At 41.0% G+C, this 14,937-nt stretch overlaps 1 protein-coding gene across 1 annotated transcript; it reads right to left on the bottom strand.

Annotated features, from left to right (window-relative positions):
• Nucleotides 1-9,794: 9,794 nt before the first annotated feature.
• Nucleotides 9,795-12,893, bottom strand: LOC145624905 (uncharacterized). Its single transcript, XM_081677990.1, has 4 exons — nt 12,275-12,893; nt 11,418-12,102; nt 10,339-10,738; nt 9,795-10,289 (listed from the first exon to the last, which is right to left on the bottom strand). The coding sequence occupies exons 1-4, from the start codon at nt 12,891-12,893 to the stop codon at nt 9,795-9,797; spliced, it is 2,199 nt and encodes a 732-aa protein (XP_081534116.1).
• Nucleotides 12,894-14,937: the final 2,044 nt, after the last annotated feature.

Below are 14,937 nucleotides of genomic sequence, written 5' to 3'. Positions count from 1 at the left end.
ATTGCATACCTATCCATTCCGACTTGATTAACCAAACACCCCCTAAGTTTCTAATTTAGTTGGCTAAATTTCATGGTATCAAAAATATAAGCGAAAAGATCACAAAGTTCAAAACTCATTCATTTATGTTTGTGGAGTGTACACGGAGGTTCATAATGTACCCACACTAGAGTTGTCAAAACATGACTTGACCAACCAGATCTGAAACCGACCAAATACAGATTTTGTCTCGCATTGATATAATAATTTTGCACAAGATCTAACCCGACCGACCTCATTGAACCCGACCTAAACACCTACATTGACACCTCTAATCCATTATTCAAGCCTAAATAATTTTTATGAGATGGACTATGACGTAATAAAAAAAATGTTAAAAAAATGCAATTATTGAATTATAATCTTTAGCCCAACTTTTTTATTCATCAGTTGGTCTTCACCATAGAATGTTTAGCTTCTAAAAGGATTATTACTTACCTTTCCAATTGGATCTCAATTTCAATGGATATTTGCATGTGAGAGGGAGCGTTGAAACTTGAAAGTCATGAAACCCTCTTATTAAAATTAATCATAGTGTCACCAATTGTTATTATTTTTGTATTTAACCTCAACTCGTTTGGGCTTGTAAGTGGAAGTGGAATAAACTCTCCTGCTGAGAATTTTATACCCTATCACATAATACAAGATTTAAGTGTTCAAAATGGCAAAAGGGAAAAATGTGTAAAATACGTGCTTTTTAATTAATGTTGTTTTTAATGTCTTTTTAATCCAATAATTTTGAAATTACAAGGCCATATATTGCATTTAATATTATGATCATATTCTTTTTTACTTCTTTCTAAGACAGGAAGCCTAGCCACTTCTAGCTGCCCCTTTTTGCCCTTATGTTCCTGCAAGGATCCGACAACCCGATCCAAAAGTTCAAAGCTCGAGTATGCAACCCGTTAAGCTCCTATCGGCCAGAAGAGAACCTGCACAAAGAGAAAGGATTGGCTAACCCTGGGGTAATCCAGGGATAACCACTCCGATGACAAAGTCAATTTGTGATGAAGAAAGAGAAATTAGAGAGAGAGAGAGAGAGAGAGAGAGAGAGTAATTAATTCCTACCATTAATGACTCCTAACCTACTATTTATAATAAATACGAAGATAGGTGGTCACAAAGCATGCAAAGCCTTTCTTGCCAAGTGTCAAGCTGTTGTTGCCACGTGCCGAATACCGACAGGCCGATATGTCTGCTTTATCAAACATATCTGCCCATTTATCAGCTCTACTGGGTTCAGATCCATATTTGTGAAAGATGTCGGCCCGTTTTACATATCTTCCCATACAACTAGCCCCCCAAGTGAGGACGTTCGACTACAGGTCGACGTTCTCACTTTAAGAAAATGAATAAAAATTAACTTTAATTTATGTTATGATATGTTCAGGCTTTCATTTCTTGCACTTGTTGAGCATTTTATAAAGATCATGCATTTGGTTATTTAGGATACTTTCTTGGAGTTTGTCATGAAATATTTTATTGTTGTTTTTTGGTATGTATTTTGCTAACGTTATATTTAAATTTACGCAGAAAAAACTCCGTTTTCTCCCCCAAGTGACCTTGTGTGCCGTAAGCAGACAAGGTCTACTTTAGAAAATAAAAAGCACTGGGAGCAGAAAAAACTCCGTTTTCTCCCCCACGTGACCTTGTGTGTCGTAAGCAGACAAGGTCTACTTTAGAAAATAAAAAGCACTGAGAGCAGAAAAAACTCCGTTTTCTCCCCCAAGTGACCTTGTGTGCCGTAAGCAGACAAGGTCTACTTTAGAAAATAAAAAGCATTTATGTTATGATATGTTCAGGCTTTCATTTCTTGCACTTGTTGAGCATTTTATAAAGATCATGCATTTGGTTATTTAGGATACTTTCTTGGAGTTTGTCATGAAATATTTTATTGTTGTTTTTTGGTATGTATTTTGCTAACGTTATATTTAAATTTACGCAGAAAAAACTCTGTTTTCTCACCCAAGTGACCTTGTGTGCCGGAAGCAGACAAGGTCTACTTTAGAAAATAAAAAGCATTGGGAGCAGAAAAAACTCCGTTTTCTCCCCCAAGTGACCTTGTGTGCCGTAAGAAGACAAGGTCTACTTTAGAAAATAAAAAGCACTGGGAGCAGAAAAAACTCCGTTTTCTCCCCCAAGTGACCTTGTGTGCCGTAAGCAGACAAAGTCTACTTTAGAAAATAAAAAGCACTGGGAGCAGAAAAAACTCCATTTTCTTGTGTGCCGTAAGCAGACAAGGTCTACTTTAGAAAATAAAAAGCATTGGGAGTAGAAAAAACTCCGTTTTCTCCTCTAAGTGACCTTGTGTGCCGTAAGCAGACAAGGTCTACTTTAGAAAATAAAAAGCACTGGGAGCAGAAAAAATTCCGTTTTCTCCCCCAATTGACCTTGTGTGCCGTAAGCAGACAAGGTATACTTTAGAAAATAAAAAGCATTGGGAGCAGAAAAAACTCCGTTTTTTCCTCCAAGTGACCTTGTGTGCCGTAAGCAGACAAGGTCTACTTTAGAAAATAAAAAGCACTGGGAGCAGAAAAAACTCCGTTTTCTCCCCCCAAGTGACCTTGTGTGTCGGAAGCAGACAAGGTCTACTTTAGAAAATAAAAAGCATTGGGAGCAGAAAAAACTCCGTTTTCTCCCCCAAGTTACCTTGTGTGCCGTAAGCAGACAAGGTAAGTTAAGTAAATGAATCGTTTATTAGAAAAATAAGCGGGAAATGCACATTGAGGATAGACACGTGTCATTAATCTGTCGATTTGTTATGTTAATTTTTTAATTTTTGAACCGTTAGATTTCTGACACGGTTGTCACATCAACCTCTTTTTTTATATTATGTACTTAATAATTTTTATTAAAACACAACTTTTCCTATTCACTTCACTTACTTTCCCTGCCATTTCCCGGAAAAGAAGAAAAATTCTTGAGAAAGCATTTCGACAAAAGGGTTCACGATTAGAATATCTTCCTAGCAATCGCCTGTCTTCTGCATTTGTTCTATCAACATAATCGATTTGTTGGAGCGTTTCGTTGTTGGCGAATAGTTTAAGGTATTCACAAAACTCTGATTCCAATTGATTGATTTTCATTTCGAGTTCTTGATTATTTTTTTTTTAAAAGTCAAATTGCATGTTTTAAATTTTGTTTTTCTTTCACTTTCAAGTTTATAAACCAAGAATTAGATGTCCAACAGTAGTATTGAAGAAGAACAACCTACCCTTAACACTACTAGGCACCGACTTATTAGACAATCCTTAGGAAAAGACCTTGGTCGAACTGGAGAAACCACTTCTTCCCTTTCTGACAACATTGACGACCCCTTTCAACCGTTATCTGTAGAAGAACAAAAGAAGGCTTTTTACCGTCATAAATTATTAGCCGAGTGTGAAAAAGAAAACCGTCCTGTTAATTCTAACATACCGGAAGATACTGAAATCCTTGAGGTTGAACCGGTCAGTATTCGTTATCATTTGAGGAGTTTTGCTAATACTCAATTTGATCAATACGGCTCAAACGTGGGGCATATAGTTATAAATACTATGCCAAGAGTTAAGCGTACCAGTTATCAGCCTAAGGCTGCTGCTCGTGATGCTGCTGAAGAGGCCGAGTCAAGCTAGAAAGCCGAACAAGGTCAGGTTACAAGCTCTTCCGAATCTGATGACATGGAAACCCCTCCAAACCCTGAGAGAAATCAGCCATCTCCTATTCATGAATCATCCGTTAACTCTGTTCTGGGTGATGACGATACCCAAGAAGGTAGTGTAAATACTGATAGTAGGGACGACATAATTGACATGACGGCAAAAATCATTCAAGAAGAGAGTCTCGATGAAGGATATAACTCTGAGACCGATGGGGCCGAATTTCGGCAACCTATTGTTTTAGCAGCTAAGGGAAAAGTCGCAGAAGCTAAGATAAGCGGCAAGTTTAGGCAGACGGCTTTGGAAAAGGATTATTTCCAGTGCGCCAAGCAGTTTTATAAGCTTCCGGATGGGTATGACCTTTGTCTTCCTCCTTCTGGATCCTCGGTGCTAGACTGCCCAAATGGCCACGTTGCCATTTACCTTAAGCATTTTGATTTTGGCCTTCGGTTCCCTCTTCATCCTTTTGTGGCCAAAATTCTAAAGGCCTGGAAAGTTTGCCTTGTACAGTTGACCCCTCCCACCATCTGTGCCGTTATTTCCCTTATTTGGGTTTTGCTACATAGAAATTATCCGCTAACCCTCAATGCATTCAGGCGGCTGTTGACTTTAAAGAGAGATGGCCAATCGGATGGGTGGTGGTCTTTATATACCCAACCTCACAAATACACCGTTCACCCTAAGTTATCAAGCTGCAAAGGGTGGCAAGACATGTTCTTTTTTATGTCGGTTCCTGACGATTTCCCATTCAGGAGGACATTCTTTCGGCCCCATCCAAGGTTTGAGTCTATTCGTGAGAGAAATATTGGCAAACAAAAGCGTAGGGCCGTCAACCATTTTGACATTATCGAATCTGATAATGGAGACGGTCGAGTTCGTATTACACCTAAGGTGTGGGTGCCGAATGCATGATATATTCTCGGCAACGCCCCTTTATCTCACGTTGGTCTTTGCTGGACCGACCGCTATGGTATTAACTCACTTATCAGAAATTAGCTTTTTCCGCTGCGTTGTTTGCCTGTTAAGCCCCCTTTTTTTTCTATACATATTTATAATGAAATTCTAATATTACGTAAATTGTCCCTACAGGTGTTGACAAGTTAGATAATAAACTGCTAGGGCTCTCCGCTAACGGCAAGAGGGTTATCAGACGCTGTCCTAAAGCTACTAAGCATTTGTACGACACTCTTGTTACTCACTGTAGCCGCGCTCCAACCGTCAGTGCCAAAAGAAAAGCTGAGAACATGGCTGATGAAAATGCCAAGAAAAGGAAGCTAACCTCTCTTGCCAATCGGCAGGGTGGTCTTACTAGGTCTGGTATTACTCGGCAACCTGAAGATCGTAGTAAAAAGAGTCAGGTCGAGAACAAGGAAAGACCTCCTTCTCCAAGGGTTCAGGTGAAAATGGTTGTTCAGAGTTCTGAACCAATCGTCAAAAAGGTGATTAATGGAATTGATGTTGAGGATCTTACCAACACAAAATCTCCTACCCCATCTCAGCCTAACATACCGGACCAAACAGCTGCTCATACCGTTACCACTAATGCCGGTGGTTCTGTCACAAGCGCTCCTGGTCTTATCTATCAATCCAACCAGTGGATCGAGCGCCCTAATGAGAGGATACCGGAGGTTGTTATCAACGGATTCTCTGTCCCTCCCGGACATTCTGGGGACAAATGGCAACCTGCCATTGGCGCATGTCGGAATGAGTCGATGATCACCGATGACCCTATGCTTGGTGGGACTCTTGGCTATCGACTTTTAAGTAACTTGACCCTCCCAACGGATAGGCCTGCTGGCGTCATCGGCCCTTTGGCTGCTATGCACATGCATAACATGATGAAGGTTCTCGCCCTTTAACATTGTAGCCTTTATTATACTTTAAGTAATTTTTTTTTTATTTTTTTTATTTTTTTAATTTTTTTTAAACATTGTAGCCTTTATTATACTTTAATGTTTTCATTTTTTCACTACTAAATTTTTGCCTTTATTATTACACAGGCTGTTATGTCTGGCACTGAGCTTTTTGAAATGTACCGTTATTACCAAGAACAGCACCATCAAGCCTCTGCTAGCCAAAACACACTTCAAACAGCCCTAGATAACGCTGATAAGGCTCTGCCAAATTTAAAGGAAGCAAAAGAAAGAGATGATCTTGAGATGTCATCTCTCAGGGATAGAGCCTCTAAGGTTGGGGATCTTGAGTTGGAAGTTCAACAACGAAAGACCCAAATTACTGAGAAGAACAAGGTTATCAGCCACGTTCCTACCCATGAGAAAGATCTCAAGGGTGGCAAGGCTTCCATTCATGACCTTGAAGAAAAAGTCTAGAAGTTGGAGGCAGATAAGTCCGGAGTCCGGCAAAGGGCAGTTAACCGCTTCCTGACATCTCAGGAGTTCTGCGCACGGCTTCAGGACCGTTTTGACGGGGGATGGACTATTGCTCAAAGATGTATTGCCCATGCTGCCGGCTGGAAGAAAGAGGATTGGACTGCTGTTGAAAAGGCCTTTAACGAAGAAGCTTACAAGATTCCATCTGGTTTTGAGGAGCAAGAGTTTGCGGACGAAGACCTTTTCAACCTGGCTCCAGCAGATGATGAGGGTGTTTCAGATCCCAGCATCCTAGATTCTCCAGCTCTCGGAGGTACAAAAGCTTAAAGGGGAGGGCAGTCATCACCGGCATCCTCTTGCGGGTCTTGTGTATTTGGGTCATATCAGCTTTGACTGAAAACCTGTATTTTTTTTATTTTTGTTTGACTCTTTATCTGTAATGCTGCTATATCAGCATATTCCCTTTTTATGGTGATGCCTGTCGACTGTTACCTCTAACTGCTTTGATCATTCCATATCTACCTGAACATGTCACATCTATTTCCAAACTTTTTCTTAATTGACCTTCCAAATATGTCATGTACTTTTATATTTGCTTTATCGTTTTTAAAATTTTTTTGTGACTACCCGATTTTATTACTAATTTTATTACTATCAGCAACTTTACCAGAATTCAAAACATAAACTTATGCGTTAAAAATAATTCAAGCACAATCTTATGCTCATATACGTAAACTTATTCGTTTATCAATAATTCAACCACAAACTTATGCGTTTATGATAATTCAAGCACAAACTTATGCTCATTTCATATTACTATCCATTCTACCCCCACAGTGTATATGGTTGAGAAATAACTATATACACTTTTTGCTGGTTCATTGCATAGCCTTGATCACTTACTGCGCTATAGTTGTAGCTAGTGACGTATCCTCTCGGCGATCGTATTCAAAGCTATGCTTCAATTCAGCATATACTTGAACCGATTTAACCGGTATTATACATTGAACCAACAACCTCGCGAATCAATGTTTATAACTGATCAGGTTATAAGCGCATTGACTTCACGGAAGTGGTTTTTAGCTGTCCATCCTACATAACGATATTATGTTAAGTAGAGGGTGCCTATATCATGAAAATTTTTCTTCGAAACTGCTTGTATTTATTGTTGATACTTTTCAGAATACCTAATATTGCTTGCCTTTCTAATTAAAATGTATTATGCAAAATATTTCTTTAATACAGCTGTGTTCCAAACATTCTTTAATGGCTTTCCATCCATTGTTTCTAGGAAATATGAACCCTGCATTACCATATCTCTAATACGATAAGGTCCTTCCTAATTTGCCGTCAACTTTTCGTCTTCATTCCCTTTCCCTGTTGCAGCTGTTCTTCGCAGTACAAGATTTCCTACAGCAAGAGGCCGGTGATTGATGCGCTTGTTGTAAGCCCTTGTCATTCTGTTCTTATAAGCAACTGATCTAACTGCTGCTTTTTCACGCACTTCTGGTAGGAAATCTAATTGTTGTCGTAATAAAAGATCGTTTTGTTCTTCACAATAGTGTTGAATTCTAAATGTTGGCAACCCTACCTCTGCCGGAACTACTGCTTCTGTTCCAAAAACCAACGTGAAAGGTGATTCACCTGTTGCTTCTTTGGCCGTTGTTCTATTAGCCCACAATATTTCTGGCACCAGGTCAGCCCATAACCCTTTTGCATCTTCTATGTTCTTTTTAATTGCCGTTATGATTTGCTTATTAGCTGCTTCCGCCTGCCCATTCGATTGCGGATGACACACCACTGCATATGCAAACTTAACCTTGTACATTGATAAGAGCTCTTTTACCAGCTTACAATCAAACTGTCCATGGTCGAAACCATGGCCATCGGCAATCCAAACCTCGTGAAAATGTTTTTCCAAATGTATTTTCTTACCTCTGCTGCTGTTATCTTTGCTGCCGGCTCAGCTTCTATCCATTTTGTGAAATAATCAACAGCCACTAATAAAAATTTCCTGCCGTCTGTTGCTGATGGAAACGGCCCTACTATATCCATTCCCCATTGCGCGAAAGGAACTGGATTTAATATTGGTGTTAAATCGTTTGGGGGTAGGTTGATAGCTGGCGCGAACTTTTGGCACTTTTCACATGCTTTCACATATCGAATCGCATCTTCATTCATAGTCGGCCAGTAATAGCCTCTCCTCATTGCTTCTCTTGATAAAACTCTCGGCCCGAGGTGGTTGCCACATGTACCCTCGTGTATTTCTTCAATTAACTTTTTCGACTTAAGGTCATTTATGCATCTCATCAATGGTAACGAAAAGCTTCTTTTATACAACTGTCCTTGATGCATAATGAACCATACACTATCCTTCCATAACTTCCGTGATTCTCCCTTATCTGCTGGTAGCACTCCATGGACGAGATATGCTAGTATGTTATCATACCATTGGGTGGCCCTATCAACACAAAGTATTTGTTCTAGTGCTTCATCTATACTCTTCTCACCCAAAATTTCAACCATCACAGTTCTTTCTAAGTTATTAAAACTTGAACTTGCCAACCTTGCTAAAGCATCTGCTTGCACATTTTGGGCTCTCGGCACAAGCTTTATTTCAAAGTACTGCAGCTGTGCCGTCAGTTGATTCATCTTTTCCAGGTACTTAACCATTGTTGGTTCTCGTGTCTCATACTCCCCATTGCATTGACCTGACACGAGTTGGGAATCAGTTGTAAACATTAAACGTTTTGCCTCAGCCGCAATAGATAACTAAATTCCTGCCACCGCTGCTTCGTACTCAGCTTCATTGTTTGTTGCCTTGAATTTAAATTTTACTGCATATTCAAAGACCTGTCCATCTGGAGACGTTATGATTATTCCCGCCCCTGATCCTATTGATGTCGCGGATCCATCCACAGAGACCTGTGACGTTATATGTTGACAACAATAAACATGACACAAACTAAATATGTACTTGATTACTCTGTATAAAAAAGGAAAAACTTTATTAAACCGTGGTCATTAAATTACAAACTATTGAAACCTTCCAAGTGCCTATATCCTCCTCTTCATCTGTATATGAAGCCTCTACTATGAAGTCAGATAAGGCCTGTGCCTTTATTGATACCAAGGGCTTATAGTGTATCTCATACTCCGATAATTCCACTGCCCATTTCAGCAATCTTCCTGACGTATCCATCTTGTGCAACGATTTTTCCAATGGATAATTTGTTAGAACATCTATCGGATGTGCATCAAAGTAAGGCCTTAACTTCCTTGCCGCAATCACCACTGCTAATGCCATCTTCTCAATTATTGGATATCTGCGCTCTGCCGCATTCTGTACATGACTAACAAAGTATATCGGCATTTGCTGCTTCTTCATTTCCACTACTAATACTGCAGCTATTGTCCTTGGAGACACTGAGATGTATAATTGCAGCTGTTCCCCCCTTTCCGGTCTTGCAACTGTTGGGAGAGATCTTAAATTATTTCGTACCACCTCTAGTGCATCTCGCTGTTCTTTTCCCCATTCAAACGTCTTGTTCTTCCGTAAAACCACAAAAAAGGGAAGTGCCTTATCAGCTGATTTGCTGATAAAACGAGTTAACCCTTCCATTCTGCCAGTCAACCTTTGTATATCTTGGATTGTCTTTGGCTGTTTCATCTCAAGAACTGCGTTCACCTTATCAGGATTTGCATCTATTCCCCGCTCGCTAACCATAAAGCCTAAAAACTTCCCCGATCGGACTCCGAATACACACTTCTCGGGATTCAACTTCATCTAATATTTTCGTAAAGTTTCAAATGTTTCCCTCAAGTCTGCTATGTGATCTTTTTTTTTCTTACTTTTAACAATTGTGTCATCCACAGACACCTCCACATTCCGGCCCTTTTGCCTTTCAAAAATCTTGTCAACCAACTTCTGATTGTTTGCCCGAGCATTCTTTAACCCAAACGGCATTGCTTTATAACTGTAAACCCCAACATCCGTTATGAAGGCCGTTTTTGCTCCGTCGGCTTTATGAAGGCTGACCTGATGATACCCTGAAAACGCATCTAAAAAGCTGAGCATCTCATGACCAGAAGTAGAATCCACCAGTCTGTCTATATGGGGAAATGGATAACAATCCTTGGGACAAGCCCCGTTTAAATTGTTAAAGTCGACGCACATTCGCCATTTCCCTGTCGGCTTCCTTACCATAACAACATTTTCCAACCACTCTGGATACGTGCATGGCTCAATAAAACCCGCCGCTAAGAGTTTATTAACTTCAGCCTGTATAGCCTCTATCTTCTCAGTAGAAGTTCCGCCTTTTCTGGCTTACCGGCCTGAACCCCCTGTTAACATTCAACTTATGCTCCATCACCCCTGGGTGAATTCCTGGCATCTCACTCGCTGAGAAGGCAAAGACATCCGCATTTTCGCGCAACAGACTTATTAGATTACATCTCATGTCAACATCCATATCCGCTCCAACCTTAACCGTTCTGCTGGAGTCACCTAGCTGCAACTCAACCTGCACCGTTTCCCCTCCTGGTAACGGCCTCGGAGCTGTTTCTGGTCTTGTATCAAAATTACCCATGGACAAGTCACGTACTGTGGGCTCCAGTTCCTTTTTAGAATTACTCGGCACTGAACCATCTCCGACCGGATTCTTCAAAGCCGTTACATAACAAGACTTTGCCATAACTTGCCCCCCATGAACCTTTTCTACATCTCCCACACTACAAGAAAAATCACTTTTCGTAGCGATTATTTCGTAGCGATTGTTCATTCGCTACAATATGCAAGTATGTTTGTGAAATAATAAGGATGTCGTATCATTTTTACAATCGCCATGGTTTTCCCATATAAAATCGATACGGAAAGCATAATAATACATATCCACTCTATTTTTACACACTTATATAATTTTGAGAAATCGTATCATTTACAATCGCCATTAAATCCTAAAAATTGATACGAAAAGCCTTTTCAACACTAGATATATAAATATTGTTTGACAAAGAATACATAAAATATGTCATAGCTTATTGGTGAAACATTTAATATAAGAGTTTGAGGTTGCATGTTCGAATCTTGTAAAGATCATACGCATGTTTTTTTTTTTTTTTTTTTTTTGAGGAAAATGAGTTGAACATTTATAGCGATTATAATCGCTACAATAATCACCATGATTGGATGTAGTTTTTCGTATCGATTATTGAGGCCAACCCTAGCGATATTGAAAACCACTACTAAAGTCTAAGGCAACGGGGGATATTGTATCGAATGACCATTCGTTGGGAAAGCTTTTTGTTGCAATTACAATCGATACTAAAGGTTAAAATAATCGCTACGAAAAGGTTATTTTCTTGTAGTGCCAAATTCGACACATAAGCTATCGTCAAATGATATGTTGACACAACAGCTTGGATATCATGAATTATCAGCCTTCCAATAATCGCATTATAAGCCGATGGAACATTGACTACTAAAAACTCTGCCATCACATCTCTCGTTGTTGGCCCATCACCCAGTCGTACCGGCAAGACTATGCTCCTCTCTGGTCGCAATGATGACCCATTAAATCCGATAACTGGGTATGATACCTGCATCAGATATTGCCTTCTTATCATCATCTCATTAAAGGCCTTCATAAAAAGAACATTTGCTGAACTTCCTCCATCTACTAGAACTCTTTTTATGTCAGCTCCATTAATCTTAGTTATCAGCACCAGCGGGTCATCATGCGGGAAGACTATTCCCCTTGTATCCTCTTCAGTGAATATAACATCGGGGATCGAAGTTGGCCTGGGGCGGCTATTGGTATCCAGGGCATTGATTATATGGCGGTGCTCTGATAAGTGCTTCTTTGCTCCACTGACCGTTCCTCCATGTACCGGCCCTCCGGTTATCACATCAACTCCTCTTCCCGTTGACAACGACGACATTCCTCCACCTCCCTGTCGGACCACACCACCTTGTGGCCTTTCCGGCCTTACTTCAAGTTGTTGCCTTTCAATTTTCCGGGGTGGCGGCTGGCTCCCACCCGCATTCAGCCGGTATTGAGCTAAATAACCCTTTCTTATCAGCTCTTCTATATTATCTTTCAACAGTGTACATTCCTCAGTATAGTGACCCACATCTCTATGAAACATGTAGTATTTTTTTGGCATCCCTCGGTTTCGCTTTTATTGGAATCGGCCTCACCCATCCTTCCCTATTCTGATTCACCGAGTAGATTGCCGCCCTTGGTGTATTAAGGGGGGTATACGAACTGTATCGCATTGGTGGTTTTGCTGCCCTTGCCTCCTGCCAATTTCCACCCCTTCCCGGGGATGGAACTCTCGACCTCACACTTCCGGAGGCTGCTCCGTCAGCCTGATACCTTCCAGCTGGTATACTTTTGTTGCTTGTCTTCATCAACTCTTCACTTTTAATGTAATCATGTGCCTTGTTGAAGGCGGATGCTAACGTAGGAAAATTCTTTCTTGTGAGATAACACTTGAACTCAGAATCATTCAAGCCATTCATGAGAGCCATTACAGCTATTTCTTGCTGCAATTTTGGGATTGTGTTCGCCTCATTGTTAAACCGCCTGATATAGTCTCTCAGAGATTCATCCGGTTGTTGCTCTACTGCCATTAATTCCCCCGAAGTCCTTTGTCTTACACTGTTGCTGATATACTGCCCAACAAACATCTCTGTCAGTTTCTCAAAGCTGTCTATGGTTCCATTTCCTAGGTTGTTAAACCAATCTGCTGCTGCCCCAGTCAAAGTAGTCGGAAAAACTTTACACCATACAGCGTCTGAATTTGTATACAGGATCATGTGCCCTTCATAAGAAGTTATATATCGGCCTGGATCCCTTCTTCCATCATATCGACATGTTGGCATCTTTATCTTTTCCATAGGCTGATCTAAGATCCCTTGTGTAAACGGCAATGCCCTCAACTGGACTATCGTTCGCACTGCCCCTTGTTGCTGATTTTCTGTGCTCACAACGAGACCTGTAGACTGAGCTTCTGACTCTCATCGAGTTGGCTGTGACCTCATCGGCGACCTGTCATGTCGACTCCTCTGTGAACTGTCAGCCCGGTTTGATTGGTTACCATGACCAGTAATTGGTACCCCTTCCCCATCTTAGGTTGCCCTAGTTTCCTTCCTTTTTTTTACTCATGGCACTCATTACCCTTGCTGCTGTTTCGAGTTCTTCTGGCGTGAACTCAGCCCTTGGATCCTGATCCCCTTCACCTTGACCTTCCGGGGTTAACGGCATATGGAAATGGTTACCTTCTAAAGTATGGGTTTCATCTTCGATCTCTATCTCCGGATTCAGTACTCTAGTTCCCACTCTGATTGTCCGATTAACCACCTTCTCGGCTATCGGCGTGCTCTGGTTTTCAGGAATTTTTTTTAATAGGATGTGAGGTTCTTAGGCGATAGAAGCAATTATGATGCTCCCCTCCTTCTAGCGCCAATTGTTCCTGCAAGGATCTGACAACTTGATCTAAAAGTTCAAAGCTCGAGTATGCAACCCGTTAAGGTCCTATCGGCCAGAAGAGAACCTACACAAAGAGAAATGATTAGCTAACCCTGGGGTAATCCAGGGATAACCACTCCGATGACAAAGTCAGTTTGTGATGAAGAAAGAGAAATTAGAGAGAGAGAAAGAAAGAGAGAGAGAGAGAGAGAGAGAGAGAGAGAGAGAGAGAGAGAGAGAGAGAGAGAGAGAGAGAGAGAGAGAGAGAGAGAGAGAGTAATTAATTCCTACCATTAATGACTCCTAACCTACTATTTATAATAAATACCAAGACAGGTGGCTACAAAGCATGCAAAGCCTTTCTTGCCAAGTGTCAAGCTGTTGTTGCCACGTGCCGAATACCGACAGGCCGATATGTCTGCTTTATCAAACATATCTTCCCATTTATCAGCTCTACTGGGTTCAGATCCATATTTGTGAAAGATGTCGGCCCGTTTTACATATCTTCCCATACACCTTCCATGAATCAATTTTCAAGCTCCTTTTGCCGTTCCAATCATTCTTATATTATGGAGCAACGTGGTCAAATACATAGAATTATTCGCCTTCTATGGATCAATTTTCAAGCTCTTTGTGTCATTCCAATCATTCTTATCACTAGTAGAAAAATAGAGATTGACATCGAGCAATGGCCACCGGTTTTTAAAAACCAGTGGGGAAAAAATGGACGGAATTTTGAGGGAAGAGTAATGCCACCGGTTCAAACCAAACCGGTGGGGAAAATATTAATCCCTCGATTATGAACCGGTGGCTTTGTTACAAAAACCGGTGGCTTTGTTACCAAAAAAAGACCGTCCTTTTCTTCCTTCCTATATAGCCCACCAAACCCTAGCCCCTTCATCTTCTCTCTCCTCCCTCACTCTCTTTTCTCGTCCCTTCTTCGCTCCTCCTTTATTGTCTCTGATCTCACTCCTCCGATCCTTCATTCTCTCTTCTCTCGTCCCCTCCTCCCTCCTCTTCCCCTCTCCTCTTCCTCTCTTATCTCGCTCGCCCCGTCCCTCCTCTTCCCCTCTGCTCTCGGTCGTCACCTCTTTCGACCACCACTAACCATCGCCGATATAGAGTTTTCATGGTCGAATTTGGCCTTATAAACCCAATTTCAAGGTTTTTGTGTGGTCGAATGAAGGTATGTATTTTTTTTTATTATTTTATATTTTTGTTAATTTTTGGGTTTTTATTTGAGAGGCAGTGGTTTTAGGTGGGTTGTGTGGTGGTTTTAGGTTGGTGGTGAGGTGGTTCGGTCGTTTTAGGTGGGTGGTAGGGTGGTTTTTGGTGGTTGGTGGGGTGGTTATAGGCGGGTGATAGGGTGGTTTTAAGTGGGTGGGGGGGGGGTTGCACGATTGGAGGCAATTTCTTCATCTTCGGCGGTAAAGTGTTGGAATCCACGGAGATTCTCCG

The sequence above is a fragment of the Chenopodium album genome, chromosome 3 (assembly GCF_948465745.1).
Source record: "Chenopodium album chromosome 3, dcCheAlbu1.1, whole genome shotgun sequence".
In the NCBI taxonomy this organism is placed as follows: domain Eukaryota; kingdom Viridiplantae; phylum Streptophyta; class Magnoliopsida; order Caryophyllales; family Amaranthaceae; genus Chenopodium; species Chenopodium album.
This window is presented reverse-complemented; position numbering and strand designations above follow the sequence as displayed.

What these genes read in the sequence shown, in the direction of transcription:
- LOC145624905 (XM_081677990.1), bottom strand. Translation starts at nt 12,893, where the DNA reads ATGCCAACATGTCGATATGATGGAAGAAGGGATCCAGGCCGATATATA. An exon ending in AAAACCACCAATGCGATACA is followed by an intron (nt 12,103 to 12,274) that starts GTTCGTATACCC and finishes CACTGTTGAAAG; the next exon opens with ATAATATAGAAGAGCTGATA. An exon ending in CATGATATCCAAGCTGTTGT is followed by an intron (nt 10,739 to 11,417) that starts GTCAACATATCA and finishes TTTTTCTTGTAG; the next exon opens with TGTGGGAGATGTAGAAAAGG.